This window comes from Notolepis coatsorum (genome assembly GCF_963971535.1).
Source record: "Notolepis coatsorum genome assembly, chromosome: 7".
Lineage (NCBI taxonomy): Eukaryota > Metazoa > Chordata > Actinopteri > Aulopiformes > Paralepididae > Notolepis > Notolepis coatsorum.
Genome location: NC_140171.1, coordinates 95258939 through 95286362, shown reverse-complemented (window position 1 = coordinate 95286362; position 27424 = coordinate 95258939). Strand labels below are relative to the sequence as shown.

Genomic DNA, 27424 nt, shown 5'->3' with positions numbered 1-27424 from the left:
AAGATTTATAAAAAGAATACATATATATTTTATTTTTTATTTTTTATCATTTAATTTGGGCTGTGGGGGGTGCTTAATGTAAAAGACTGACCTGAGGAAAAGGCTGCAGGGAGACCATCTGGCCACTTGTATGCGTCTCAGCATCAATGGGCCCCCTACATGTGAATTCCCCTACCAAAGAGCCCTGGAGCTTTTCTTTCAAAAGCCCAGGAAAATTAAATGCTCTAAGGCAGAATGTAGCCTATGCCACTGAGACTTCTTAGGTGTAAAGTGCTGTTGTAGTGTTATGATTTGTGTATGTTAGACAGTTAGTATGTTAGTATTTATATTATCTATTAAATCATCTATATCTATGTTCAATACAAATAGTGTACAAGTGTTGAGGCATGTCATTAATCTTGACATTTACTTTGATTACAACTACACTGCAAAAAAAAATTATCTATTCAAGTGAACATATCTTGTATTTGGTACAATAAGTCTATATTGAGTAGAATTATCTTGAATTATCTTATCCCACTGGCAGATAATTAAGCTTTTTTTCAGATTTTGGTCAATTTAATCTTGTTTTAAGAAAACAAGATTAACATTTTCTTAAAAGAAGATTAAATTGACCAAAATCAAGAAAGAAATAAGCAAAATTATCTGTGGAATAAGATAATTCAAGATAATTCTACTCAATATTGGACTTATTGTACCAAATACAAGATATTTTCACTTGATAAGATTTCTTTTTTTTGCAGTGTACAAATATGCAGCTACCTGGGCCTCCAGAGCACTTCTAGTGTCAGCGGACACACCAAAAACATCCTAGCAAATTCACACGCACATGACTCCATGAACATGAACATGAATAACCTATCTCGAACAATTCTAAGGTAGTTTTAAGTTATTTCTCCGGCAGCGTGCGCTAATATGGATTCCGGCAGCACGTGCGCACGCACAAATATGGATTCCGGCAGAGTGCGCGCAGCACAGCACCGCTGTTGAATTTTTTTCAGGGGAAACACTGAACTGCACTGCCCGCCCCCATATCAACTCTGAACTCTGACTCTATTGCCTACACACTAGGCTCTGCTACCCATACGGTACGACTTGAACTTGGTTGCCTATACTCTTTTTATACCTACCTACTGCTTTTCAATGTCTACAACTGCCCTACACTGTAATCATAATAATCTCATCTACCCACCTCATACTATAGTCTACCCAATGTATGATAGAATGTACGACAGTGCTGTATATACCCATATTTATATTCTATATTTACCATATATATCCATATTTGTCTGAATATAACTGCATATAACCCCTCTATATACTTACATATACAATATTACTGTGAGGGCTGGCCCAGTACTGCGCGCTTCCATGTGCCAATTACCATCACGCACCTGAGAGGAGTTACCAATCAGCTCGACGGGAGCCCTCTTATACATGGTTTGCTGAACGTTCAGTGTCGGGTCGTTTTGGTCACCACCAGCTACTGCTTGTGCCTCTTGTGTGTTTTCTCCAGTACGCCCTTGGACATTGCTGCTGTTTCCTCTCTCTGCCTCCGTGGACCCGTGCCTCGTATTTACACTTTGCCCTTGGTGAGTTTTTGGATATCTATTTTTGATGAACTAATATCCTCGTTTTATCCTGGACTCAATACCTCCATCTGTTTTTGTGTGTTCCTTAACACTGAAGACAATACCTTCATCTGTTTTTGTGTGTTCCTTAACACTGAAGAATTGTCACTTTGTTTTGTTACCAGACTCTGTCTTGTTACTGGACTCTGCCTCGTAGATTTCTACGTTTCTATTACTGACATTCTCAGTTTTATTTTTCTCCATGAGTGGATTATTATCCAGCTGCAGAGCCGCAGAGCCCTACTCGGCTAAAAGGATTATCAAGCTGCAGAGCCCTACTCGGCTAAAGGATTCTCCTCGGATGGATTTACTTTATTGTTGCCCATTTCTGTTGTCGTGCTGTTGGGGTTGTTTACAAACCATAACAATTCCACCTGCATATGACCCTTAGTTCTGTATGATAGCATGTACAAATGCTGTATATATATATTCTGTTAAATCAGACATTAAGGGCGACTGCCAGTTGACTATCTGCACATTTTGGCCAATAAGATTTACCTGCACATAGTCCTTTTACATATCTGTACATATCTTACTAGTTACACTGCTAGACAGTATGACTACTAACATACTGTCTTTACACCTGTATCACTGTACATATTATACTACAACTCTGTACAAACATCTGATTAGCACTACACTCAGGCTAGATCTACAAAGAATGGATTGCACGGAGCAAGTTGCACCCTTACTTACAATTCATTACGTTTATAATTCCCCGATCATCAGTAACTGCTTTATGTAGGTTGGGTGGATATATTGATCAGATGGTTTGCAAACAAGGAAATGCACAATCGGGTTGAAAATAACGTTATATTCCTCTTACCGTGGGCCAATGAGACTGGCGGTGAAAGATCCAATTATACGACGCCGATCGCCTAGGTCCATTTCCGGTTTGTATGGTGCAATAAACGCAGAATAAGTTTAGAAAGCGATCCATTATGTACATAGTGTCTGTCGGGAGTCCCGTAACGAGATGTGACTGTCGGATGGTTTTCATCGATGCACTGATGGCACATCCTGTCTGCGAGTGTAACTCGCCCGACCATCCACCAGGCGGCGGTATTGAGCCGCCGTTGCAGTCACATCTAAGGTCCAGCTGCAGGACCGGGGGTGGGTGGATGAATTATGAATGCCATGGCTGGACAGCATTTTTGGCGCTGGATGTGTTAACAATTGTGTGTATTGAGCTGTACTGTATTCTACCCATTCTGCAATATGTTTTTTTTTATTGATCTTTTTCCCCCTCCATTTTCCTCCGATTTTCTCCCATCCCAATGTTAGTCGTATGCCAATTCCCAATCCCCTTCCTGGTCGCTGCGCACTTACCCCCCACAGTCAGATCATCTGGGAGAGTGGAGGCTATCACGTGCTTCCTCCGACACGTCCAGCCAATCAACCGCTTCTTTTCACCTGGCAGCGCGGATCCTCCCTGAGAGGGCGTAGCGTGTGGAAGGATCACACTATCCCACTCAGGTCCTATCCGCGCTTCATTCTGCAATATGTTAATAAAATGTTCATTCAATCAATCACCGTGCAGATTGAAATGAATGAAAGTTTTATTAACAGATTGCAGAATGGGTACAGTACAGCTCAATACACACAATTGTTAAGGGGATGCAGACCAGAGAAAGACTTTCGTCTTGTTTACATCAGGGTCCCCCATTTTCAATTCATAATGAATTGTAAGTAAGGGTGCAACTTGCTCCGTGCAATCCATTCTTTGTGGATCTAGCCCTCAGTATTGAGCGGTGAGAACTCCCAGTGCTCAAAGTAGAAAATAATTACACTTTTAGCAAAAGGGCGCCACACTTACAATGGGTTTTCAATAGTCACCTAGCAACGGCTGTCTTAAAGCACTGCCAGCTGAAATGAATATGAACATTCACTGACATGTGTTCAACGCAATCTAAGAAAATGATGAAAAAAGTTGAGTTATGTGACAATTTTTTTTTTGTAATATCTATGATTCAATTGAAATTCCTCAACAGTTGTAACATAGATGCTGTAAAACTGAAAAAAAAATACCAATAAACATAGTTTAAAAAAAAATTAAATGTATTACCATGGTATTTCCAGTGTTTGTTTTTTTTTGGGGTCACTGCAATGGTGATAGGTGATCGATTTACCATGTATCGTGGTTTAACTTGGATTATATACCATGGTATTATTTAAGTACAAATGTGGTACCATGTGGTGATATATGGCTTTTTCCCCCGGGCAATACCGTGGTTAAATTATTTATACAATGGGTCTAATCAGTCAATATTTGTATTGTTATTATTATACCTGCATTGTTTTTACCGTTTTTTTTTATTATTCTTTGCATTGTTTTTATTCTGTCTATTTTATTCTCATTTTTATTTCTATTCCACGGCTGCCTGTGAAGTACTTTGGGCTGTGATTCTTGTATGAGAAGAGCTATAGAAATAAAGTATATTGGGGGGGGCGGAGCTGAGCGATCATGGAGTAGACGTGTTTCACATGAGCTCCCTTCTACCGTGCTGAATATACGTTTCTCCCCATTAGTCTTTATTTTATTTTTATTTGTTTTTTATCTGTTTGCTAGGTCGTCGTGTTTAGTATACATTCATCAACTTTTTTCGACTTTCTACGATGGCGGGGGTGGAAACCAGAGCCATGAAAGAATTAGGCACGACACCGGCACCGCCGAGCATGGCCGCACCGTCTCCCGCTGTCGGGGAGTTAAGCGAAGCTGTGCTCTTGGTCATGACCAAGCTACACGCAGACTCTGAGACACGCATCGCTGAAGCACAGAAGAAAGTGTTGGCGGATTTCTGTATCAGCCTCCGTCGTGAGATATCAGAAGAAATTCGGCTGGCGGTAGTACCGCTGACAGACAAGATGGAGGCGATACACGCTGCCTCTTCGGCTAATGCTAACGAACTAGCCATGCTAACGACGGAGGTATCATCACAGTGTGAGAAGATGGCGGGTCTTGAATCCGCCCTGCTGGCTAAGCAGGCTGAAGTCAACAAACTACAGTCGGCAATGGAGGAGATGCAGTCCCGGGATAGACGCCACAACGTCAGGATTGTTGGAGTACCGGAGACCAGCGGTGAAGGCCGTCTCTCTGAGACCGTGCCCGAACTGCTGCAGAAGATACTAGGGACGGATGTCCTCCCTATGCCTCCTATCTGTGAATCGGCCTACAGAGCGGGCAGGTTTTCTCCCGGCGTGAACAAAGAGCCGAGGCCCATCATAGTCAAGCTGAACAGACTCCAGCAGAGAGAAATCATCATGCGGTCGGCTCGTACCAGGAGGGGTAATCTGAGGCTTGGCGATCACAAAGTGGCCATTTTCGAGGACTTTACACCGGAGGTTCAAGCACATAGAGCCGAGTACAAGGTGGTCCTGACTAAGCTATGGAAACTAGGCCTGAGGCCCACGTTATTCGCTCCCGCGAAATTATCTGTGTTGGAGAAGGTCGGTGGTCAGCGTTTGTTTTGGTCGTTGGCTAGAGCGAAGGAATATCTCGCGGAGACACCCGAGTCTGTTGCTTGATATCAATGGAGGGTGAGTGACTTGGCGGTTTGGGCCTATATACATTGATTAGGTAGACTATTCACAAACACTTGCTGTCATGCCCAGACATGCTAACTGTCCTCTGCCCATCCAACTAGCGGGGCTTCCCAATGACTTCTGTTACTTGCTAAAGCTGACCTCATGGTCGTACTTGTGTATCGCCTCTTTGGAAGCTAACGAGCTAGCTGATCAATGTACATAATAAGCTAACGTGCTATCCGGATTCATCACTAGCTTACGCGCTAGCCTCGGGCTAACCAGCGGGCTTCGCCTATAGCCTGCGCTGAGACATTCGAGACCCGTTAATGGTTACGTATTTTGGTTGCTGTTGCTGTTCAAAGGGACATTGGTTTGCACAGTTCAAGAGTGACCGAGTCCCTAACTAACTTCTGGTATGCTTTTATTTTTATATCCAGGTTTTTTTTTTTGAGCGTTGGGATCCAAGTAGATGCCAAGGTCGGTTGAATATGCATATACAATATATGATAACAGGTTGGGTCGGGTATGGCTTGCACTTCATGGCTATATGGTTATATGGCCTGCACTTTAGCCATGCCCCTCTTTTCCTTTCTTTTTTCTTTCCTATTGTCGCTGTTTTTATGTCATCTGTATGCGCGATTTAAATGTGATCCGATTCTACCTTGGACTAACTGCTGATTCGCCTTAATTTTGTTTTGAATTTTTCGTGAGCCACTTATGCTATAACGTTGCGACATTAATATGCAGACTCCAAGGTAGATGGTTACAGGGCTGATGCTGAGTAATTATATAATAATTATTGTCGCTGTTTTAATGGCATTTGAATGAGCAATTTAACTGTGATTCGATCCTACCTTGGACTAACTGCTCCAACCGATATCTTTATTGAAACAATGTATGATAACAGGTGGTGTCAGGTGTTGCCTATTACCATCCCCGGATTAATTAATGAATGTGTTTAATTCTATTCTTACATAGGTTATGTCATTTCAGCCGTTGTGCCTGATCAGAGGGACAGCTAAAGGGGTGCATTTTGACCATAACCCTTTTTTCCCTTCTTTTTTTTGTCATGGTTTAATTGACACTGTTCACACAATTTTGCACAATTAACCTGTGACCCGAACCTGCCTTAGACTATCGGCTGGGATGCTTTAATTTAATTTTGTTTTGAATTTTCCTATACCCTTTTGGGCTATAACAATGTGATGTTGAAGCGCAGATTCGGAAATAGAGGGCTGCAGGTTGATGTGGAGTTATTATTTAATAATGGCTATTTTTACCATTATGGTTGTCTCATGTTGGGGCCAGGGCTCAGGTGGGTTTTGACCGATATCTTTATTGAATTTTATTTTATTATTATTTGTGTTTATTGGACTAATGGGGGTTCACTCAGGGGTTTATCTAGAGGGGGGTTGGAGTGGGGAGCGTCTTATTAATCCATGTCTCTAGTGGGAAGTGATAGGAGGATGACCATCCTCAGGGGATGGGGCATAGGGTGGGGATTGGAGAGTGGGTATAGGGGACCTTATATTAGGACGGGTGGGTTAGGGTTTAGAGTAGAAGGGGGAGGGGTTGTAGCTGGGGTGGTATTTTTATGTGTTTTATGTACTGTTTTATGTGTGTGTAATTGTTCCTCCTCTGAACTCCTGGGATTGACCGTCCGGGCCCGCCGGGATCGGCACCTCTGTACTCAGCCTGGCTGCACTGGTATGTTCTCTACGCATTTATACAAGCTCGACCATGGCTAAATTGAATATTTTAATTTGGAACGCAGGAGGGCTTAACGCCCCACACAAGCGTGCCAGTGTCCTTTGGCTATTGAAGAGGAGAAATATTGACCTTGCTCTCCTTAGTGAAACGCATTTATTGGTAGGTGACGTGTCAAGACTGGCAAATCGGCAATATCACGTTATCTCCTCATCCTCAGCCGATGATAAGACGAAAGGAGTAGTCATAGTTACAAGACGTAACCTTGATATCAAAATCTTGGATGTATGGTCGGACACGGAGGGAAGGATTACTATAGCAAAAGTTGAATTCTTGCATAGGAAGATGGCTATAATAGCATTGTATGCTCCTAACACATTTGATTCAGCGTTCTATAATACAATCACGAAGAATATGTTGGAACTTAATGGATACGCTCTCATGGTGGGTGGCGATTTTAATGCGTGCTGGGATGCTGAGATGGATAGGTCCGGGCCCTCTGAAACGAGCGACCAAAAACGGGCCTCTAAGGCCCTTAGGATGTGGGCTAAAGACACAGGGCTCACAGACCTTTGGCGTTTATGCAACCCCACCCTCAAAGATTACTCTCACCTGTCAGCCAGACACAAAAGCTTCTCTCGAATTGACTATGCATTCGCGTCCCCTAATATGTTTGATAGTTTCGATGTCTCATTGGTTCCCTTGGCTCTCTCAGACCACAAGGGGATTTTCCTTACGGCAACCTTTGGCAGGCTCTCCGCAAGAGCTCCCAGATGGCGTTTTAATTCGACCCTGCTAAAGAACGATGACTTCCGTTCTGAGTTCAGGAGTAAACTAGCTGAATTTTTGCAGATCAACGTTGGCACAGTAGAAGACCCTAGGGTCCTGTGGAACGCATTGAAAGGATTCATCAGGGGTCATGTCACACTATTTGCCTCCAATTTGCGAAAATCCCGGTCAAAAAAGCTAGAAGGACTGGAATCATTATATGCGGACCTATACGCATCCTTGCAAACTGACTATAATGAACGACTAAACACACAACGTAAGATAGTCAAAAAAGAAATAAACTCCATACTTAAACAACAGTCTGAGTTCTTGATACATAGGACAAGACAAAATTACTATTTTCACGGCTCCAGACCTAGCCATCTATTGGCAATGAAAATACGCTCAAATGATAATTTCTCGGATATCCCCTCGATTAGGACGAGCCAGGGTGCAGTCACTACTGATTCGAAAAAGATCAATGACACTTTTAAAGAGTTTTACTCACAGTTATATAGCTCAGAGGGTAATCTGGATGACTCTAAATTTGAATCGTTCATTGGCGGGCTTGAGATACCCCACATTTCTGAGGAAGAGGCCAAGGAACTGGGGAGACCGATTACTCTCGTAGAATTGAGGGAGACTATTGTTGAAATGCAGAGGGGTAAGGCACCAGGCTGGGATGGTATTCCACCCGAAGTGTATTTAGCTTTCTGGGACCAACTGGGTCCATTGATGCTCGATATGATCAATTACGCTATCGAACAAGGGGAGTTCTCAAGAGATGTCAATATGGCGTTGATTTCTTTACTTCTCAAGAAGGACAAAGATCCCAATGATTGTGGTAGCTATAGACCCTTGAGTCTTCTCGGGGCCGATTTAAAGGTGTTTGCCAAGGTGCTGGCCCGTCGCCTGCAGAGATTTATGTCTGTATTGGTACACTGCGATCAAACTGGTTTTATCCCGGGGCGTCTGGCTGCAGATAATCTTAGGAGGCTGTTGCATGTAATCGATAACAGTAAAGACAATACAACTCCATCCACAGTTCTGTCTTTGGATGCCATGAAGGCGTTTGACAGACTTGAGTGGTCATACCTGTGGAAGGTACTTGAGGTCATGGGTCTTGGAAAGAGTTTTATTCATATGATTAAAGTCCTGTATGCCTCGCCGTCTGCGATGATACTGACAGGCAAAAACTGTTCCACACTCTTTCCAGTCTCCAGATCTTCTAGACAGGGTTGCCCTCTGAGCCCGGGACTGTTCGCGCTTTCCCTCGAACCTTTGGCCCAATTTATTAGGCAATCGGAGGACATCGTCCCCATAATGGTCAACAATACTCCACACAAAATTGCTCTCTATGCGGATGACCTGCTGATTTTCATGGACGACCCCTCCCGGTCGGCCACAAAATTATTGAGGATAATCGACAACTTTGGTAAATTGTCAGGTTTTAAGATTAACTGGAACAAATCAGCCTGCCTACCTCTTAATGAACTGGCCAAGGCGGTACGACTACCAGCTGATATCCCCATAGTAGAACATTTTAAATACTTGGGCATAGAGATATTCCCCACGCTGAACCAAACTACTAAGTACAACTTCACGGGTACTTATGATAAAATACGCCAGGATCTAGACAGGTGGTCGTCCCTTCCTAACTCCTTACAAGCCCGGGCTTCCATAATCAAAATGAACATCCTGCCTAGGATAAATTTTATTAGCTCAATGCTCCCCCTGCCCCCTCCAATAGACCACTGGCGCAAGGTACAATCGATGGTATCTAAGTTTGTCTGGAATAACAAACGCCCGAGAATCAAAAGGGCTACTACTCAACGTAGAAAACAAGATGGGGGCCTCGCAATCCCTGATTTTAAACTTTATTTCTGGTCCTTTTCACTGAGACCTCTGATGTGCTGGCTGGACCCTGTAGAGGCTGTATCGTGGCGCTCCTTAGAAGCGGCGGCGGTATCTCCGCTAAGATTGCAGGATGTAGTGTACTCCACTGTCTCTATTTCGAAATGCCGGCTGAGGTATGGACCGATCATAACTCACGTGATCCAAACGTGGCGTAATGTACAGAGGTCGTGTGGGGTTAAATGCCCTTGGCACCTGGACTCTCCAATTTTTAATAACCAGCAATTACTTGTTGGACACAAGCCGGTTAATATTCCTCAATGGCAAAGGAGGGGAGTGCATACTCTGGAGGATATTTATGATAAGAACGGCCTCCGTGCGTTTCAGGACTTAAGAGAATTTTATGATCTTCCCGGCGAGTCCTTCTTTCTTTACCTTCAACTAAGGTCAGCACTGAGGGCGCATGGCGTACCGTGGGCTCAAGCCTTGCACCCACACCCCTTCCTCAGGCTCATAGTGGACAGGACGACATCCAGAGGGTTTGTCTCCGACTTTTATACGCTCTTAATTCAATCCACGTATAAAAATTTATCATTGGATACAATCTGGCGTGTGGATATCCCGGAGTTGGACCCCGAGTTTGACTGGGATGATGTTTGGGCAAATGTGGCATTATCTTCCCGCAACCCCAATCACCAGCAAATTAATTTTAATTATATTCATAGGACCTATCTTACACCTAGGAAGCTATATGCTATGGGACTGATAACCGACTCTCGGTGCACTTTGTGCTCTCAAAAGGCCACCGGCACTTATATGCATATGTATTGGGATTGCCCACCAGTGGCCCGCTTCTGGAGGTCAATAACGGACAAACTTTCAGATCTGTGTGGCTTAACTATCCCATTCTCAGCTGTTACGCTACTCCTGAACGATATAACGACACTACCCGCGTCCGTACAACTGAAAAGGGTTGTCCTAGCGGGCGTCACAGCAGCGAAGAAGCTAATAGCAATGAGATGGAAGGAGCCTGAGAAGCTTACAATGATTAACTGGTCCCTAACTCTATTGGATGTGATTTATCTTGAGATATCCACAGCCCGGGTGATTGGGGTGGGGCAGGCTGGAATTGACCTGTGGTTCGCAGCAGCTGAGAAGGTAAAGACCGCAGTGTGCGGCTGAGCGGGGTTGGGGTGCGTGTTCGGGTGAGTCCGGCGGTCTCTTGGGAGGGGGAGGAGGAAATGTTTTTGTCTGTCTTGTCCTTTGTCTTGTCATCTTGAGTTTAGCTGGGGATATTATGGGGGGGCAGCTATTTAACTATTTCTTCACTGTTTGGCCACTTTTACACGGTCTCTGTGAGTCTATGGAACACCTCTACAGGTTTTTGTTTTTTCATGAAGGTTCATTGCTCTGTTTTCAGGTCGTGTTCCCAAAAATTGTCCTTGTGGTGGATTGGAGATGTACGTTTTATTAATATAGGGTCACACGGCCGGGAATCGGGGCTGAACACTGGGAAAGACCATTTATTAGATAGTACCCCTTGGAATTAATTTAGAAGGTTGAACTCTGTTTTCTTTTCTCTTGTCTGTATAATTGTTAGTCTGTATTATTATTATTATTGTTTTTGTTATTTTCTTGTGAAGTTCTATGTATTGTGATTGTGGTTAATGTGTTGTCTTGTTTCGTGTGAATAACAATAAAAAAAATTTGATCAAAAAAAAAAGAAATAAAGTATATTATTATTTATAAAAAAAAAAAAAAAAAAAAAAAAGTTGTAACATAGTCGATGCACTTGCCTGAAGCACTTCCTGCTTTTCCCCTACTCTAGGGTAGGCGGGGTGGGGGGGTAACTGTACATTGGATTATCGACGAAACCTTACTTGGTTTCAAGAAGAGGGTCTCGTGTATTATTGGGTTAGGACATTTACTGTACATTGGAGGGGGTTGGGTTAGGACATTTACAGGGGCCAGTTTCGAATTGCAGTCTCCCGTAGGTGCTCCTTGAGAGTGGTTTTAAAAGTGGGTAGTGATTCACATTCCTTTACAGCTGTGGGTAGGGCGTTCCACATTGATGTGGCATAATTGTGAAACGTGTTTAGTCCCTTGTTTGAGCCGAATCTGGGTTTAACATGATTTGTGGAGCTCCCTCTGGTGTTGTGGTCGTGGTATTCACTGACCTTTGGGAAGTATTTTGACATGTACATGGGTACCTTGGTCGTGTAGTGTATCTTGTAGACCAGGCCCATTGCAAGTTGCTGTACTCTGTCGTCTACTCTAAGCCATCCTAGGTTGTCAAAGTGAGCAGGGGTGAGGTGGGTTCTAGGAGTAAGGTCAAGCAGTAGTCTGACCAGTTTGTTTTGTTTTGAGGTGCTTTGGTACAATGAGGTGCAAGCATAGTCGTAGTACCCTTGAATGAGTGTGCTCCTGCCAGAGTCTTCAGGGTATTCTTGTTTACCAGAGAGGAGATCCGGTACAATAATCTAGTTCGTTGGTTGACTTTTTTTTTTTTTATTACATTGGATGCCATTTTATCACAGGAAAGATTAGCCTCTAGGATGGAACCTAGGTATGTATTTTCATCTTTCCTTGTGACAATATTGTCACCCACTGGAACTGAGAAGCCGTCGGCCTTGCTGAGTTTGTTATTTGAACAGAAGAGAATGGACTCTGTTTTACCCAGGTGTAATGATAGTTTGTTGTCAGTGAGCCAGGTGCAGATTTTGCCTAGTTCCGAGCTGAGGGTTTTTTCAACCAGGACCAGGGCCCTCATTCATCAACGTGGACGTAGAATATGTTCTATTTCCACACGTAAGCACGGAATGTAGAACTAGTGTACGCACAGGGAAGTCGGGATTCATCACACGGTGCGTACGCAGGCTCTACGCTCCTCCGTAGAACTTTGTTCTACCGTCAATGCTCGTGCATGATTATCCATATATGGTCATGAAAGTGAGGAAACACCCCCCATGTGATGTGAAATAATGGACTGACCCGAGCGGTACTCTGAGAAACTCCACAGAGAATTCACTGCTGTCGAACCAAGAAGACACTATCGCGTATTATGGGATAAATAAAAGGCGGATTTGTAAACGGTGATGTCAGATATCAACGGCTCCCTAAGACCATTGCTGCAATTCTGCCTGGACAGCTCAAAATACTAATAAAGACCGTTCGTTGACCACTGTTTGGCGTTGGTTGTGTGTCATTATAACCGTGCTGTAATATGAATGCCTTTATTAGTTGTGTTCGATTGGCTATATGATTTTTAGAGGCATCTATTTTGTTGTCGGCTAATAAAGACCGCGCTGGAATATGACTGCCTTTTCCCGTGTTGTTTGATTAATACCCAGGGATTAAAGTTCTCCTCAATTTGATTCCAAATCGCGATGGATCTCCCGTCAATTTTCTACCTGCTGCATATGATTTCTAGAGGCATACTACAATCCATTTTGATGTCAGTATTGGGTAGCCTACATAAACAATAATACGAGAGCTATACAAGAACAATGAATCTTACTGCCATGTATGATGTAGCAGATACGCCATGTGTAGCCTGCCTATATGTGATCAATACAAACATGAACTTGAATTCCATCATGTCTGTGTGCGGGTCACTGCAGGAACTCACAAGGCTGTTGTCACAATGTAAATAAGAACGTGCACTGAAAAGTTACAGTATGTAGTTGGTTGATCATTTGTATGACAGTCAGTAAACCCTTGCAAAAAGTATCCGTTTTATTTAATGAATTGAAAACATTCAGCATCGCCTTCCTCCCGGCATCCAGCAATAACATGTATCAGGCAAATGCGCATCGCAACATTGACTGAGTGGAATCCCTTTCTATTCACATAACTGCATTTGTGATGGAGCTTTGACAGCTACAGTAACAGTCTATTGGTCGATCCATCTCCAATATCACGATGGACCGTGCCGCGGTGGCAAAGACCCGAGGGTGGAGAGGATCTTGAATGAATTCCATCATCATATATATATGTTGTGTGTCTGTCCACTATGTTTGTTACTTTGTTATTCCCCCCCCCCCCTATCTATGTAAAGCGACCTTGGGTCTCTTGAAAGGCGCTATATAAAATGAAGCTATTATTATTATTATTATTATTATCATCACATCTGTGCGGGAGCTCACAAATAGACTGTTAGTCTCAGTGAAGTTTCAACAGAGGTCATCTATTCTAACCAACAAATTGAAGTAGAAAGCATTTCGTGACCAATCTTATTTGGAATCATGACACACAAAATAATTTGCTTTTTATTTGAAACAATATCTAATCGCGTTTGGAGGTTGGTGTTTTGCGTCTGCCCCCCCGTGCCAAACAAGCAGGCCAACCTCTTGTTCGCGTGTGAGCCCGTTATAATTACACTACTGTCGCTATTTTACAATGAACTATAATGAATTACGGGTCATACAGAAGTTGAACACTAATGCACGGAAGCTTATTTCCGCCTTGAAACTAATGCAGGACTGAGGAGTGCTTATGCGTAGTAACGATATTCTACCACTGGGCGCGAGGTACGCCTGGTCTGACCTGTGCGTAGATGTAAGCACGGAGTCAAGTTCAAATCGAAATTGATGAATCCCACTCTTTGCTTAGAAATGATCGTACGCACAGGGTAAGCACAGATCTGTGCGTAGAACACGTTGATGAATGAGGGCCCAGGACTCTATTCAGCGCTCAACATGGCCAAGGCTGGGACCAGGACTCCATTCAGTGCCTACAGGACAACGCTGGGACCAGGACTCTATTCAGCGCCTACAGGACAACACTGGAACCAGGACTCTATTCAGACGGGACAACGCTGGGACCAGGACTCTATTGACCAAGCAACATATTTCAGAATACTGGTCTCAGTCAGAAAGCTCCAGTCATCATTTTATCTCTGCATTGGTGACCAAACCTTCGTTATATATCAAGCTTGCTTCCCGCCCTAGCCTCGTTTTGCATTTAGGACGGAATCTTGGTAAATAAAGGAAATTGAGTTTTGTTGTTCTTCTCACCCCGGCGTGACCTCTGAGTTTGCGCGTGACCTGTCCCGTGGCCACGTCCCACAGGATGACCGTCTTGTCCGCGCTGCAGGAGCACAGCAGGCTGTTGTCGAAGGAACTATGGAAGACATCGAGGACAAAACAAGCATCATTACCTTCCGTCTTCCCCTGGGCAGCGAAACCACTCAACACCCGCGCCAGGCACTTAGTATATAGGTACATATATTTATATACAAATATATATATATATATATATATATATGTAATGATTTAAATTTTTTTTACTTTTGTATATTTTTTTTATGCATTTATTATTTGAATAGCTTAACACTTTGGACGCCACAGCGATATGCGTGATGTGTTGTTAAACGGCTGAAGCTCTAAAATATAGGAATACATGGCAGTGTTTGCAGGGCTATAACTATATTCTATATTATAGCTATGGATACAATACTATGGCCCATTTGACATCGACTATCTATCGTTCAATATGTGTTAAAGAAATAAAAATTTCATCCATACATTCCCGTTTTATACCGTGGTGAATATGACTATAGTTTTAGAGTAATCCTGTCTAATCCCAGAAAACGACGCTATGCAGCAATACGTGCAATTCAAAAAGAATTGCCATTTCTCGTCTGTACACGCTACTATTTTGAAATCACATCTATATTATCGGTATTATGTTTCATCATGAATGCATGAAAGTGTGTGTGGGGGGGGGGGGGTCGTTTTTTGATGCTTTGATTGTCACCAACGGCACACAGCAACTTGCAATGGGCCTGGTCTACAAGATACACTACACGACTAAGGTACCCAAGTACATGTCAAAATACTTCCCAAAGGTCAGTGAATACCACGACCACAACACCAGAGGGAGCTCCACAAATTATGTTAAACCCAGATTCGGCTCAAACAAGGGACTAAACACATTTTGCAATTATGCCACATCAATGTGGAACGCCCTACCCACAGCTGTAAAGGAATGTGAATCACTACCCACTTTCAAAACCACTCTCAAAGAGCACCTACAGGAGACTGCAATTCGAAACTGGCCCCTGTAAATGTCCTAACCCAACCCCCTCCAATGTACAGTAAATGTCCTAACCCAATAATACACGAGACCCTCTTCTTGGGACCAAGTAAGGTTTTGTCGATAATCCAATGTACAGTTATCCCCCCCCCCCCACCCCACCCGCCTACAGCAGGATTGATACCATATAGGCCTTACCTTCACTAGGATGTACCCCAAAAAGAATATTCCAATTATCTGATCGCGAGTCCCAGTATTGGTGTCGATCGTGTCGCCAACATAATCCGCCACATCATGCACCGGGAGCAATTCACGCTTCTCAATCCGACCGTTATATTCATTACAGGCCCACTGACTCAAGGTTAACATTGAGAATCGCATTGAGAATGCCTAGGTGCAATACCGGCCGCATCACGCTAGACGGCGGTATCAAGCACCCTTTCTACTAGGGGTGGAACGGTTCACAAAATCTACGGTTCGGTTCGTATCACGGTCTTGGCGTCACGGTTTTCGGTTCAGTTCGATATCCGTTTTTTATTTAAAAGAATTTAACACTCCAAAAATACCATACATCAGCATAGGATATATAGCCTAAAAATTAACTTTTCAGTTATTCTCAAGGACATAGTCATGCAAAAACTGAAAGAATGAGGCAGTTTGACATCAGGCACATTATTTTGACAGTGACCGGGTTAGAGCTAGGAGAGATTTTGGTACAGCAAGAGGGGAGGCATTGCAGATTTAAACATGCTTCTCATTTATTTGGTAAAAAAAAAGGTTTACACGGTTTGCCTTAAATAATGTTTGGCACACAAAGACCGAACTGACTGAAAAATGTAGGCAACATTTGTCAAAGTATTAACTTGGTGCAAACAAACAAAATAATTAAACCTTTCCATTTTTGTGGCCACATTATAGACAAAGGCCATCAACATAAAGTATGCATATGCTCAACCAGCACTAGACTTTCTTATCAAAAAGGAAAAGTCACAGAAAATATGATTAGGGTTTTAAATAAGGACGTTTATGGGGTTTCTTGTATTAATAATGATTTGCACTAAGGAATGTTGTAAGTAACTGTTATCTAAAAAAAAAAAAGGAGATGTTACAAGGGAATGGGGAATGTTATATAAACCCCCCAACAGTGGTGTGTGGAGTTGGTACGTCCCAGCAGGGACCAGGATGTAAATAGACGCACAGTTGACACACACGCTCTAGTCTCCTGGCTCATCATTGAACACAAACAGTTATCGTTGAACCTCTGTTGTCAAGCCTCGTCAATATACCCCCCTTCCCCACTCTGGTGTCGTGGAGTCACTTCGCTCAGTTCGCTGTGAGCGTTTCTACGGTTAGCTTGCAGCTAACGTTAGTTAGCTCGCGGCTAAAGTTAGTTAGCTCGTGGCTAACGTAACGTTAGCCTAGCCTAACCAAACAATACACACATGCCCCGAACCGTGGGGGTCGTACCGAACGGTGTATGGTTCGAATGCGTACCATTCCACCCCTACTTTCTACCCATATATCTTTCTCTGTGGGACGGCCCCAGGTCTCGTGTTACATTTTTCCTTGTCGGGCAATACGAACAGTTCTGCCGGTTACATTGAAGCGCATCAGATATCTCCAATCCATATGTTGTGGTGAATTATGGCGTCCAGCAAATGGACATTGGATATACCGGATGGCGATCAAACAATTGGAATATTCTTTTTGGATTACTCCCGGCCACAGGTAAGGGCAATTTGACGTAAATTTTAGCTTGATCCTGCAATGCTTTCATACTGATCGGGCTGATAACCGTTTTTCGTGTTCAATCAATGCAAATGCCGTTACTGACAATCAAATAATCAGACACTACACCCCCCCCCCCCCCCCCCCACCTTCATGCATTCATGATGGAACAATGAACATAATACCTATGTGGATTTGATTCTGGAACAATAGCGGGTTCAGGAAGGAAATGGCAACGTCTACAATGGAATCGACGTATACTGCCATAACTAAGCATTTCATGAATTACCCTAGACCACTCTAAAACCATACTTATATTCACCACGGTATAACACGCGAACATATGGATGGAAAAATTATCTATTTCTTGCATCTTGACTGGAAGAAACTCAATGTCAAATGACTATAGTATTGTATCCATGGCTATAATATAGATTTAGCTGTACAAACAAGGTGACTAACTCTCATCGTTTACAGCTTGGCAATACTACCAGTACCACAGGATAAGGCTAATCCCTGGCGGTCAATGAGTTAAGGCACGACAGTAGCTTAGTCTTCACAATAAGTTGTAGAGAATACAAAGCAAAAAAAGGGTCTGACCTATCGGCATCCAGGACCTCGTATCCATGGCCACTGTATGTCTTCAGCAGGGTCCCTCTGCTCACACTCCACAGCTTCAAGGACTTGTCGCTGCCGCAGGACAGCAGGTAGTTTCCGTCCGCTGGGACAGACATAGCACACGTCTCATTGGCCAGAGACACTTCACTTAACCATTTCACAACCACACTACAGAAGGTTAACCATTTCACTACCTACACTACCAAAGGGTTAACCCTTTCACAACCACACTACAGAAGACAAGACAAGAGACAAGAGTTTTATTTGTCACGGCATACGGATATACAATGAAATGCGGGTGGTCTTGCCCGCAACGATGTGCAATGGTACAACATATAATAGAATCCAATACAAAAATGTGTGCAATAAAATTGTGCAATAACAGGTAGCAGGTAACAATACATTTGTGCAATAACGGGTAACAGTTAACAGTTAACAGTAGTAGTAATAGTAGTGCAATACACTGTTACTGTTGCTAATACTAATTTAAAGTGGCCTTTCCTTTTGGCAATAAGTGGGGTGCGTGCGGCCTGTGTGTGTGCCCGCTCATGCTAAAGTGTTACAGTGTTACTCAATGTTCATTGTTCAGGACTCTGATGGCCTGGGGGAAGAAGCTGAGCCTAAGCCTCTCTGTCCTAGTAGCTGGGGTTCGCAGGCGTCTGCCTGACCTCAGCAGCTGGAACAGGCTGTTATTGGGGTGGTGAGGGTCTTTCATTATCCTGCAGGCTCTGGATTTGCACCTCTTGTTGTATAGAACCTGCAAGGTTAACCCTTTCACTGCCACACGACAAAGGGTTAACACACCCCTAACAGACTATATACTCGTATATACAATCAAAACATACTTGTTCTACTTCACTGTTCATACTTTTTGCACAGCCCTGCTAATGATCCCATCCCACTGTATTGTTATTTTTATTCTAATTCGTATACTTGACCACATCTTGCCCAGTTGTACAGCCCTGGCCTATTCTTATTTTTACTTATAATTGTACTATATTCTATTGTGCTATATTTAATTTAGTTTATATCCCATTTTATTTCATTCCACCTTTTTATTTACAGTTGTACAGCCCTGGCCTATATTTTATTTCATAATTCTATTCTATTGTGCTTAGCTTAGTTCATATTTCATTTTATTTTACTCCACCTCTTTATTTTATTATCTGTCTGTCCGTTAATGTCGCACCAAAAACGACCAAAGCAAATTCCTTGTATGTGAAAACTACTTGGCAATAAAGACCTTTCTGATTCCGATTCTGAACTCCCTTTTCTGCTTCTTCACACGTGAAGACTGTGCGCCTGATTAAGGATTCATTTTTAAGTTTAGGTTGTGCTCACATGTGTAATGGTTTCATATATTATTACCCAAGTTCTGTTTGCACATTCATGCAATTGCATTATAGTGTCCTTGCTACCTATGCAATTCATTGTCTGTGGAGCAACCCCAGATTTTACATCTCAATGACATCACCAATTGGAGCTTTAGGAGAGAGTGGTCACAAATACTCAATAAACTGTCCTGGGGCACAGGAAGAAGTTAATTCTTAAAATGGGTGACATTCCCCTTTAAGGCTTTACAACTATGATTATTAGTTAACTATGAATTTCTTTAATAGAGTACAGCACTACTAATATAATGTACATAGTATTAATAAACAGTGTTGGGGAGTAGCTTCAGTACATTTAGCAGTAGGTTGCTGGTGGTTCAACTAATTTCAAATTTGCTAACTTAATTACTTACGTTCCTTCTACTTTGATGTGTAGTTAACTACTTAAACTGCAAACTATACTTGTTGTATCAAATAAAGGCACCAGCGCTTTGAGACTGCCCATGTGTCATATAAATAAGAGATTATGCTCGTATCAACCAAGCTGACAGGCCCATTCTTTAGACCATTGTTCTGATCAAGTTGTTAAATTGTCTAAAGTTAAAGATAAACAAGTTCATATGCAATTAGTGTTGACTGTTAACTAGGGCTGTCCCCGAGTAAGGATTTGGATAGTCGACTATGATTGGCCAAAATGTACCGTTAGTCGACTATTAGTCGACTAAAAAAAAAATATATATATATAATATTATTATTTTTATTTTTAGTATCATTCCATTTGGGCTGTGGGGGTGCTTAATGTCTGAAGGAGTCGACTGAAGGCTTCTTGTCCTCTGCAAAAGCATGCAATTGGTCCACTGATGGATACATCTTGATTGTCTAGTGATTGATTGATTGAAAACTTTATTAACATATTGCAGAATGGGTACAGTACAGCTCAATACATACAATTGTTAAGGGGATGCAGACCAGAGAAAGACTTTCGTCTTGTTTACATCAGGGTCCCCCATTTTCAATTCATCATAACATATATGACACACACGACATACAGATAGACAGTACTGCTACATCTATACATTTATGACATACCAGATTTGCAAATACAGTACTGTTTGTGATACAAAAAGAGTCCAGAAAAGAGAGTATATACATTTGACGTAGAAACTGTACATTGGAGGAGGTTGGGTAGGTGGGGTGGGGTTGGGTGGGTGGGGGGCTGTACATTGGAGGTGGATTTTTTTCCGCAAGGTACTTTTCGACCTGTTCGTATACTATTTTTTTCCGTGACTTTCGAGATGGAGGTAAGGATAGAAACAGGGCGGTAGTTGCCTAGGTCTAATTTACTGCCCTTTTTGTGCAGAGGGGTCACTCTCGCAATTTTGAAGTCCTTGGGGACGTGTTCCTGTTTTATGGAGAGGTTTATTATGTGTGTGATGACTGGGGTGATGGCGGCTGCTGAGTCTCTGAGGAATTTGGAGGGGATGTTGTCATGGCCAGTGGCCTTGTTAGGTTGGAGGGCGCTCAGTTTTTTGAGTATCTCATCTGTTGTTACCATTTCCAGTTTGAAGTCGTCTTTGCGGACCCCTAGGTTTTTGTAGTAAGCTACTATGTGTTCTACCCCAACCCCATAATGTACCCATTCTGCAATCTGTTAATACAATTTTCAATCAATCAATTTGATTAGTTGCAATGCACGTGACGAGTGTAGTGTTGTGGCTCTTACCATTGAAACGTACAGCTCTGACAGCCCCCTGCTGACAGTCTATGGTTCTGAGCAGGTACTGTGGCAGCTGGGGAACCTGGGGTTTGGGCTGGGGAAACGACATTGCAACAGTCCTTCGACCTGTAGATAGATGCAGGACAGTCGCAGCACGTCAGAGTATGATTTGTTTTAAAGTGCATGGCACTTGGCAGTCCACTTATTTAAGTGTTTTTGCTTCAGACGTTAAGATTTGATTATATTAGGGCTGATAGGGCAGTATAGACTGAGAATGGGAGTATAGTAGGGGAGACACGAGAAAGAAGGTTATGGTGGGATTCGATTTCGATCCCACCTCCTCCTAACAGTTCAGATATTCAGTTTAACTGGCAACTCGCTAACGTTAGCTAGCTAACACATGTGATGTGAGTAATACTAACGTTAGTACTTTCCTAACTCGTAGTTGCGAACGTTAACGTTACCTGAAACGTTTAGCTAATTTTGTTTCAATGGTCTGTCGTCATGATCATTTTCAGTCGTGTTTGTGTTTTGATCAAGCTAGCTATCCAGTTCCACCAGTTTCATTCATAATAACTTCTATTGCTTCTACTCCGGCGTGTTTTGTTTGATGCACTTCCGTTATTACGCGATGCATACTGGGGTCAAATATTAATTTCAAAATAAAAGTTGAATAATTTCTTACTATTCACGTTGCAAACGCAAAACGGCCCTTTCGCTTTTATTTTGAAATGCAGATCGTCCCAAACGGAAGTGACGCCACCCAGTCCCGTCCCGTCCATTCAATGCGTTAACTCCTGTCAGCTATTTGACTGTCACTGGATTTATCTTTTAAAACGAGTATTCCAATAGGACATTGCGATTTAATATGTCGTCTAACAGTATGATGGACCCAAAAAGACAAAATAAGATTTTGCGGTGAGTATGTTATAGCGAAAATGTCTTTTGTTGGTCGATTTTTACTAGCGACACAACTAGCGCTAACGTGTGGTGTAACGTTAATGGGATTACCGAGCTAGCTAACGTTAACTTTGCTACAGAAAAGCCAATACTAGTCAATAGCATATTGACAGATAGCCTAGCTAATTTATACTGATTCAGTCAGAAGACATCCAACCCGACGCCGTTGCCTCTTTCCCATAAGTATTGTAGCCATCCTGTCTGAATGACTGGCTGCTTTGCTACAGTACATTTTAACATGAATGTTTTCTGCTATGTTTGATTGATTGATTGAAAACTTTATTAACAGATTGCAGAATGGGTACAATACAGTACAGCTCAATACACACAATTGTTAAGGGGATGCAGACCAGAGAAAGACTTTCGTCTTGTTTACATCAGGGTCCCCCATTTTCAATTCATCAGGAATGTGAATCGCGTGGCCGACGTACTACAATTGAACGTGTTATTAACTACTCTATATACTTGGTGTGTCATTGTAAGTAAGTAAGTAAGTAAGTATTTATAAAGCACCTTTCATACATGTCATGTAGGTACAAGGCTCCCAGCACAGAGAGCAACCCCACTCTGGAAGACCCCACGCCTGACTATATGAACCTGCTTGGGATGATCTTCAGCATGTGTGGCCTGATGCTCAAGGTGACCCTCTCCCCCCCAATCTCTCTCCCCCCTCCTCCATTGTGTGTGTGTGTGTGTTGCCACCGGTCTTGTATAGGTCTATGGTTGCCACTCCAAAGGGCAGTGAACCCAGTCCACCTTCGCCATTAGGAAGATTAAAGGTAAACTCCCTTTTTTTTAGAAGCTAAACTTAAAAGCAGCTGTGGCCTTTGAGCGTTTAGTACACAGAAACATCGAAGGGAAAGGTTCTAGTGGCCTCCTCAGCTGACCATGCAGTGGATGTCTCGAGTCACCAAAGATTTGTGCAACCTTGTTACCCATGAGTTTGGTATAGAGCTTCCCCACTGTGATCTGGTGACTGGTCTATGCCTATGACCTGACTCTGTCTCATTGCTCGTTCCTGTCTGGTCTGGTCATGTTTCCAATCACACATACTGTATAATAATAATAATAATAATAATAATAATAATAATAATAATAATAATAATAATAATAATAATAATAATAATAACTTTATTTGTATAGCACTTTTCATACAGAGGTTGTAGTTCAAAGTGCTTCACAACAGTAAAAAATACAGGCATAAGCGAGCATAAAAAAGACGGGTAGCAAGGTATGGTAAATCACAGTGTTTCACTGTTTAAAAATAGTCTAAAAATTATAAAATAGAACGGACATACAACAGGGTATTTAACATACAAATGGACCGAAGGACCCATGTCACACTTTTTCTTTACTCATTTTTTGTCTATTTGTTTTAATTTATGTACTGTGTATTGTCTATGAATGTTGTCTATGTATGTTGTTAAAAAAAAAAAAAAAAAAAGTGCAGGTAAGTACAATTTGTGTCAGGATATCCCTGTTGTTTCATTGAAATGCCTGAGCAAAGAGATAGGTTTTAAGCTGTCTTTTGAAGATGTCTAGCGAGTATAAGGCTGAAGGATAGGATGGTTTGGAGAAGAGATTTATAGAATAGTTCCTTTTAGGATAGTTCCATTAGGATGTGGTCTTATTTTAGTTTAGTACATTTTTTCTCACAGTATAAAAACGAGATAAAGAACAACAACAACACAATAACGACAACTGTAAAGTACAAAAGATATACAGCAGGAAGAGGCAGAAAAGCCCAGAAGGTTTATCATGAGATTTAGGCTACCAATTGTTTCGGAAAAGGTCTGTGATACCATGGTAACGCAACCAATTTGACAATGATATATTTTGCAGAAAAGTCTTCTTGTAGTAGGTTTCAAATGTAGGCTATTGTAAATTAATTAATTTGTCTTTAACAGGTTGAGTGCCAGCCGTGTTTTCCTATTTACCCCCTTGAGTGCCACCACCCACTTCAATGATAGCGCTCTCATATTTGTGAACCCATAAACTACATCTTAAATTATGGCTGTGTCTAATCTGGCCGTCGCTTATCAATGACTTGTTTGAAGTCAACATTGTCGAAACGGATTGTTTTTTAATCGGTTCATTTCCGTTTTATACCATTTTGAAAAACGCTCTTTTTTTAAGTTTCAGGAAAATATAAAGATTCTGTGATAATCGCCCTTTACTCGAATATTCTGGAATACACAAAAAACGTTGACATTTTTCGGCCTATTTATGAATAGTTTTCAAATAAAGGCTAGATTATCGATAGTATATGTGTACTTATGCACGCTATAGAAGCGAGCTGAAAAATCGATTCTCTCATTTCCTGATCAGCACACACACGCAGACACATAGGGCACACGTTGATATCTCTGTGAAAAAAGCTCTGATTATCCTAAGACTGGTAAAATAGATTCCTTACCTCAGATCAGATGTTCTCCAAAAAGATTATTCCAATTCCTGATCGCCATTCCAAATATTTTATTGATAGTTTATTGATCCAACGCTGGGTACTGAATATGTATTCCACGCTGTTTTGGGGCTTGGCAATGAATCCGATCCTCTCGGGCCACTTGCCCGAGAAGTAAAATGAGGAAGCAGGATTCCCCCCCCCCCCCCCATGTGTTTCATTCAATCCATTCCAAAGGGGTGCAGTACCACAGGGAGAGACGATAGGGGGCGGTATTTTCCCAATGGAGCTCAGAGAGAGTTTGCAGCACTAACGTGACTGACACTAGATTGATGAGATATGAATTCAAATCTCTAAGAAAAAAAATTCGAGATATCTCGTCGCTGGCACTCAACGGTCGGCAAGAACTAACGAGTAATATCGTCGCTGGCACTCAAAGTGTTAATAACAGGGAAACTCTGGTGCAGGTACGTTGGAAGGAGACAATATAAAGAAAATCCACCCCACTGTTCTGCACAATACCACCGCTCTACACAATACCACTGCTCTACATAATACCACTGCTCTACACACAATACCACTGCTCTATATAATACCACTGCTCTACACAATACTACTGCTCTACATAATACCACTGCTCTACATATACATAATACCACTGTTCTACATAATACCACTGCTCAGTCTACATAATACCACTGTTCTACACAATACGACTGCTCTACATAATACCACTGTTCTACATAATACCACTGTTATACATAATACCACTGCTCTATATAATACCACTGCTCTACATAATACCACTGCTCTATATAATACCACTGTTTTACATAATACCACTGTTTTACATAATACCACTGTTTTACATAATACCACTGCTCTATATAATACTACTGCTCTACATAATACCACTGTTCTACACAATACTACTGCTCTACATAATACCACTGGTCTACATAATACCACTGTTCTAAATACTACTGCTCTATATACTACTACTGCTCTACATAATACCACTGTTCTACACAATACCACTGTTCTACATAATACCACTGCTCTATATAATACCACCGCTCTACACAATACCACTGTTCTACATAATACCACTGCTCTATATAATACTACTGCTCTACATAATACCACTGTTCTACATAATACCACTGCTCTACATAATAACACTGCTCTATATAATACTACTGCTCTACATAGTACCACTGCTCTACACCATACTACTGCTCTACATAATACCACTGCTCTACGTCTTGTTCGCCTAATAATGTTAACCAATGGAAACTAAGACACACACGCACACATGCACATACACACCAACTTTCTTCCACGCTACTTTCCAGCTGATCCGAGAAAAAAAAACACGCAAACATACTGTTGCTGATGCTACGGTGTTTAAATCCAAAATTGATAAATCCTCATTGTTGTGTAACATGGCATCTCTTCTCTAGTCTTTCTCTGTGTCACGTGAAGTAAAATCTACTCTAGAAGTGAAAGTGAAACTATACAACGGTGGGGGCAGTAGGCAATTAATTTACTCAAGTGGATTCCTGAACACAGAATGACACCGTTATCACTGACTGACTACCGCAGCAAGCCTAGGTGGAACTAAGTATAACTTAATACAAAATAATTATATATAATAATAATTATAATAATTATTATAAATATATAATAATCATAAATATTGTTTTCCTGTGTACCGAAATCGTACAGAACCGTGACCCCAAAACGAGGTACGTACCGAACCGTGGCTTCTGTGTACCGTTACACCCCTAAAATATATGTATACGGTATATACAGCATTATTCTACATGCTATCATACAGAGTATTTAGTTTTATATTGAAGCGTATCATTACCTTCTCCTAACATTGCCCAGAGTTCACCAGTGACCATGATCCTTTCGTCTTCTTCCAGTTGAAGTGGTGCGCGTGGATTGCAGTCTACTGTTCCTTCATCAGCTTCGCCAACTCCCGAAGCTCTGAGGACACCAAACAGATGATGAGCAGCTTCATGTGAGTTTCATAGCTTCTTTTGTGCACGTGTGTTGGTGTCTGTTCATTTCTGTTCATCCGCCAAGTACATCGGTGTATGTTTTTTCTTTCTATAGAAATACAACTAATTTAGTAAATTTTTGCAGGTCAGAGCCCATAACCGACATTATAAACGGAACACGTCTGTGCGGACAGCAGCTATTTTTAGTTTTCACTTTCACCTAGAGTAGTTTTAACTTAACATATTGGCTGCCACGTTGTTTCTGGGGCCCATCTATTCAGTGCCAGCATTAAACTAATGGAGTCCTTCACCTTGTTTGTAGAGCTATAACTATATTCTATATTATAGCTATGGATCCAATACTATGGTCATTTGACACTGAGTTTCTCCGGTCAAGATGCAAAAAAGAGATAATTTTTCCATCCATACGTTCCCATTTTATACCGTGGTGAATATAAGTATGGTTTTAGAGCGGTCTAGGGTAATTCCTGGGAGGCTGCAGGGCTGTACGCTAAGCTTTTTCACTAGGGGCACAGTTGCCCCTAAATGAGAAATTTAGGGCCACAGAATATTTTTTAGGGTCAAATCTTTTAATAACCATTTTACCATTATAGTGTAAAAAAAGATGTGCCTCATTACTGTGGTCCTTTTATTTAACATTTAAGTGCGTTTGTTTTCAGGTTTGTATCTTTTATAATGAACCAACTGAGAAAGTGTGTAAATCACTAATAGAACAAAAATAACAAACTGTGTGTGTGCGCGCTTGTAGTGCTCCTTGAATGAGATCATCACAACACACACACACCATTGCATCAGGAGGACAAGAAACTCTGCATACCTTTGTTTCACAATGAAAAGTGCTTTATAAATAAAATGAATGATTATTATTGTAAATAACCCCATGAAAGGTTTATTATTTTTATGGGTAATTACCTGCTTCATATTTGTGATGTTACTGGTTTCAGTGTGTGCCTAAAGTGATCAATGTGTTGGGCTGTTTATAGAGATCTATGCCAATTAATGTTTATGTATATCCGGGATTTTTTATAAAAATGTAGAGGCCTACTACGGTATATGTATATGTGACCTTTATTTTGAAAACCGTGTTGCGACGCAACCTTTAAGTTTGCGCTTTT

General features: G+C 41.8%; 2 protein-coding genes across 2 annotated transcripts in view; one reads left to right on the top strand and one right to left on the bottom strand.

Moving 5' to 3' along the window:
- The window catches only part of wdr83 (WD repeat domain containing 83), a 50331-nt gene extending 28820 nt beyond the window's left edge, over window positions 1-21511 (bottom strand). The window contains exons 1-4 of the mRNA XM_084318083.1: window positions 21380-21511; window positions 20922-21041; window positions 17850-17970; window positions 14501-14606 (exon numbers count right to left, since the gene is read on the bottom strand). Coding sequence (XP_084174209.1) covers window positions 14501-14606; window positions 17850-17970; window positions 20922-21024 — 330 coding nt within the window. The 5' untranslated portion in view covers window positions 21025-21041; window positions 21380-21511. The remainder of the gene's footprint in view (window positions 1-14500; window positions 14607-17849; window positions 17971-20921; window positions 21042-21379) is intronic.
- Window positions 21512-21691: 180 nt separating this feature from the next.
- Window positions 21692-27424, top strand: part of wdr83os (WD repeat domain 83 opposite strand) — a 30844-nt gene continuing 25111 nt past the window's right edge. The window contains exons 1-3 of the mRNA XM_084318105.1: window positions 21692-21833; window positions 22409-22514; window positions 26211-26308. Of these exons, the coding sequence (XP_084174231.1) occupies window positions 21784-21833; window positions 22409-22514; window positions 26211-26308 (254 nt within the window). The 5' untranslated portion in view covers window positions 21692-21783. The remainder of the gene's footprint in view (window positions 21834-22408; window positions 22515-26210; window positions 26309-27424) is intronic.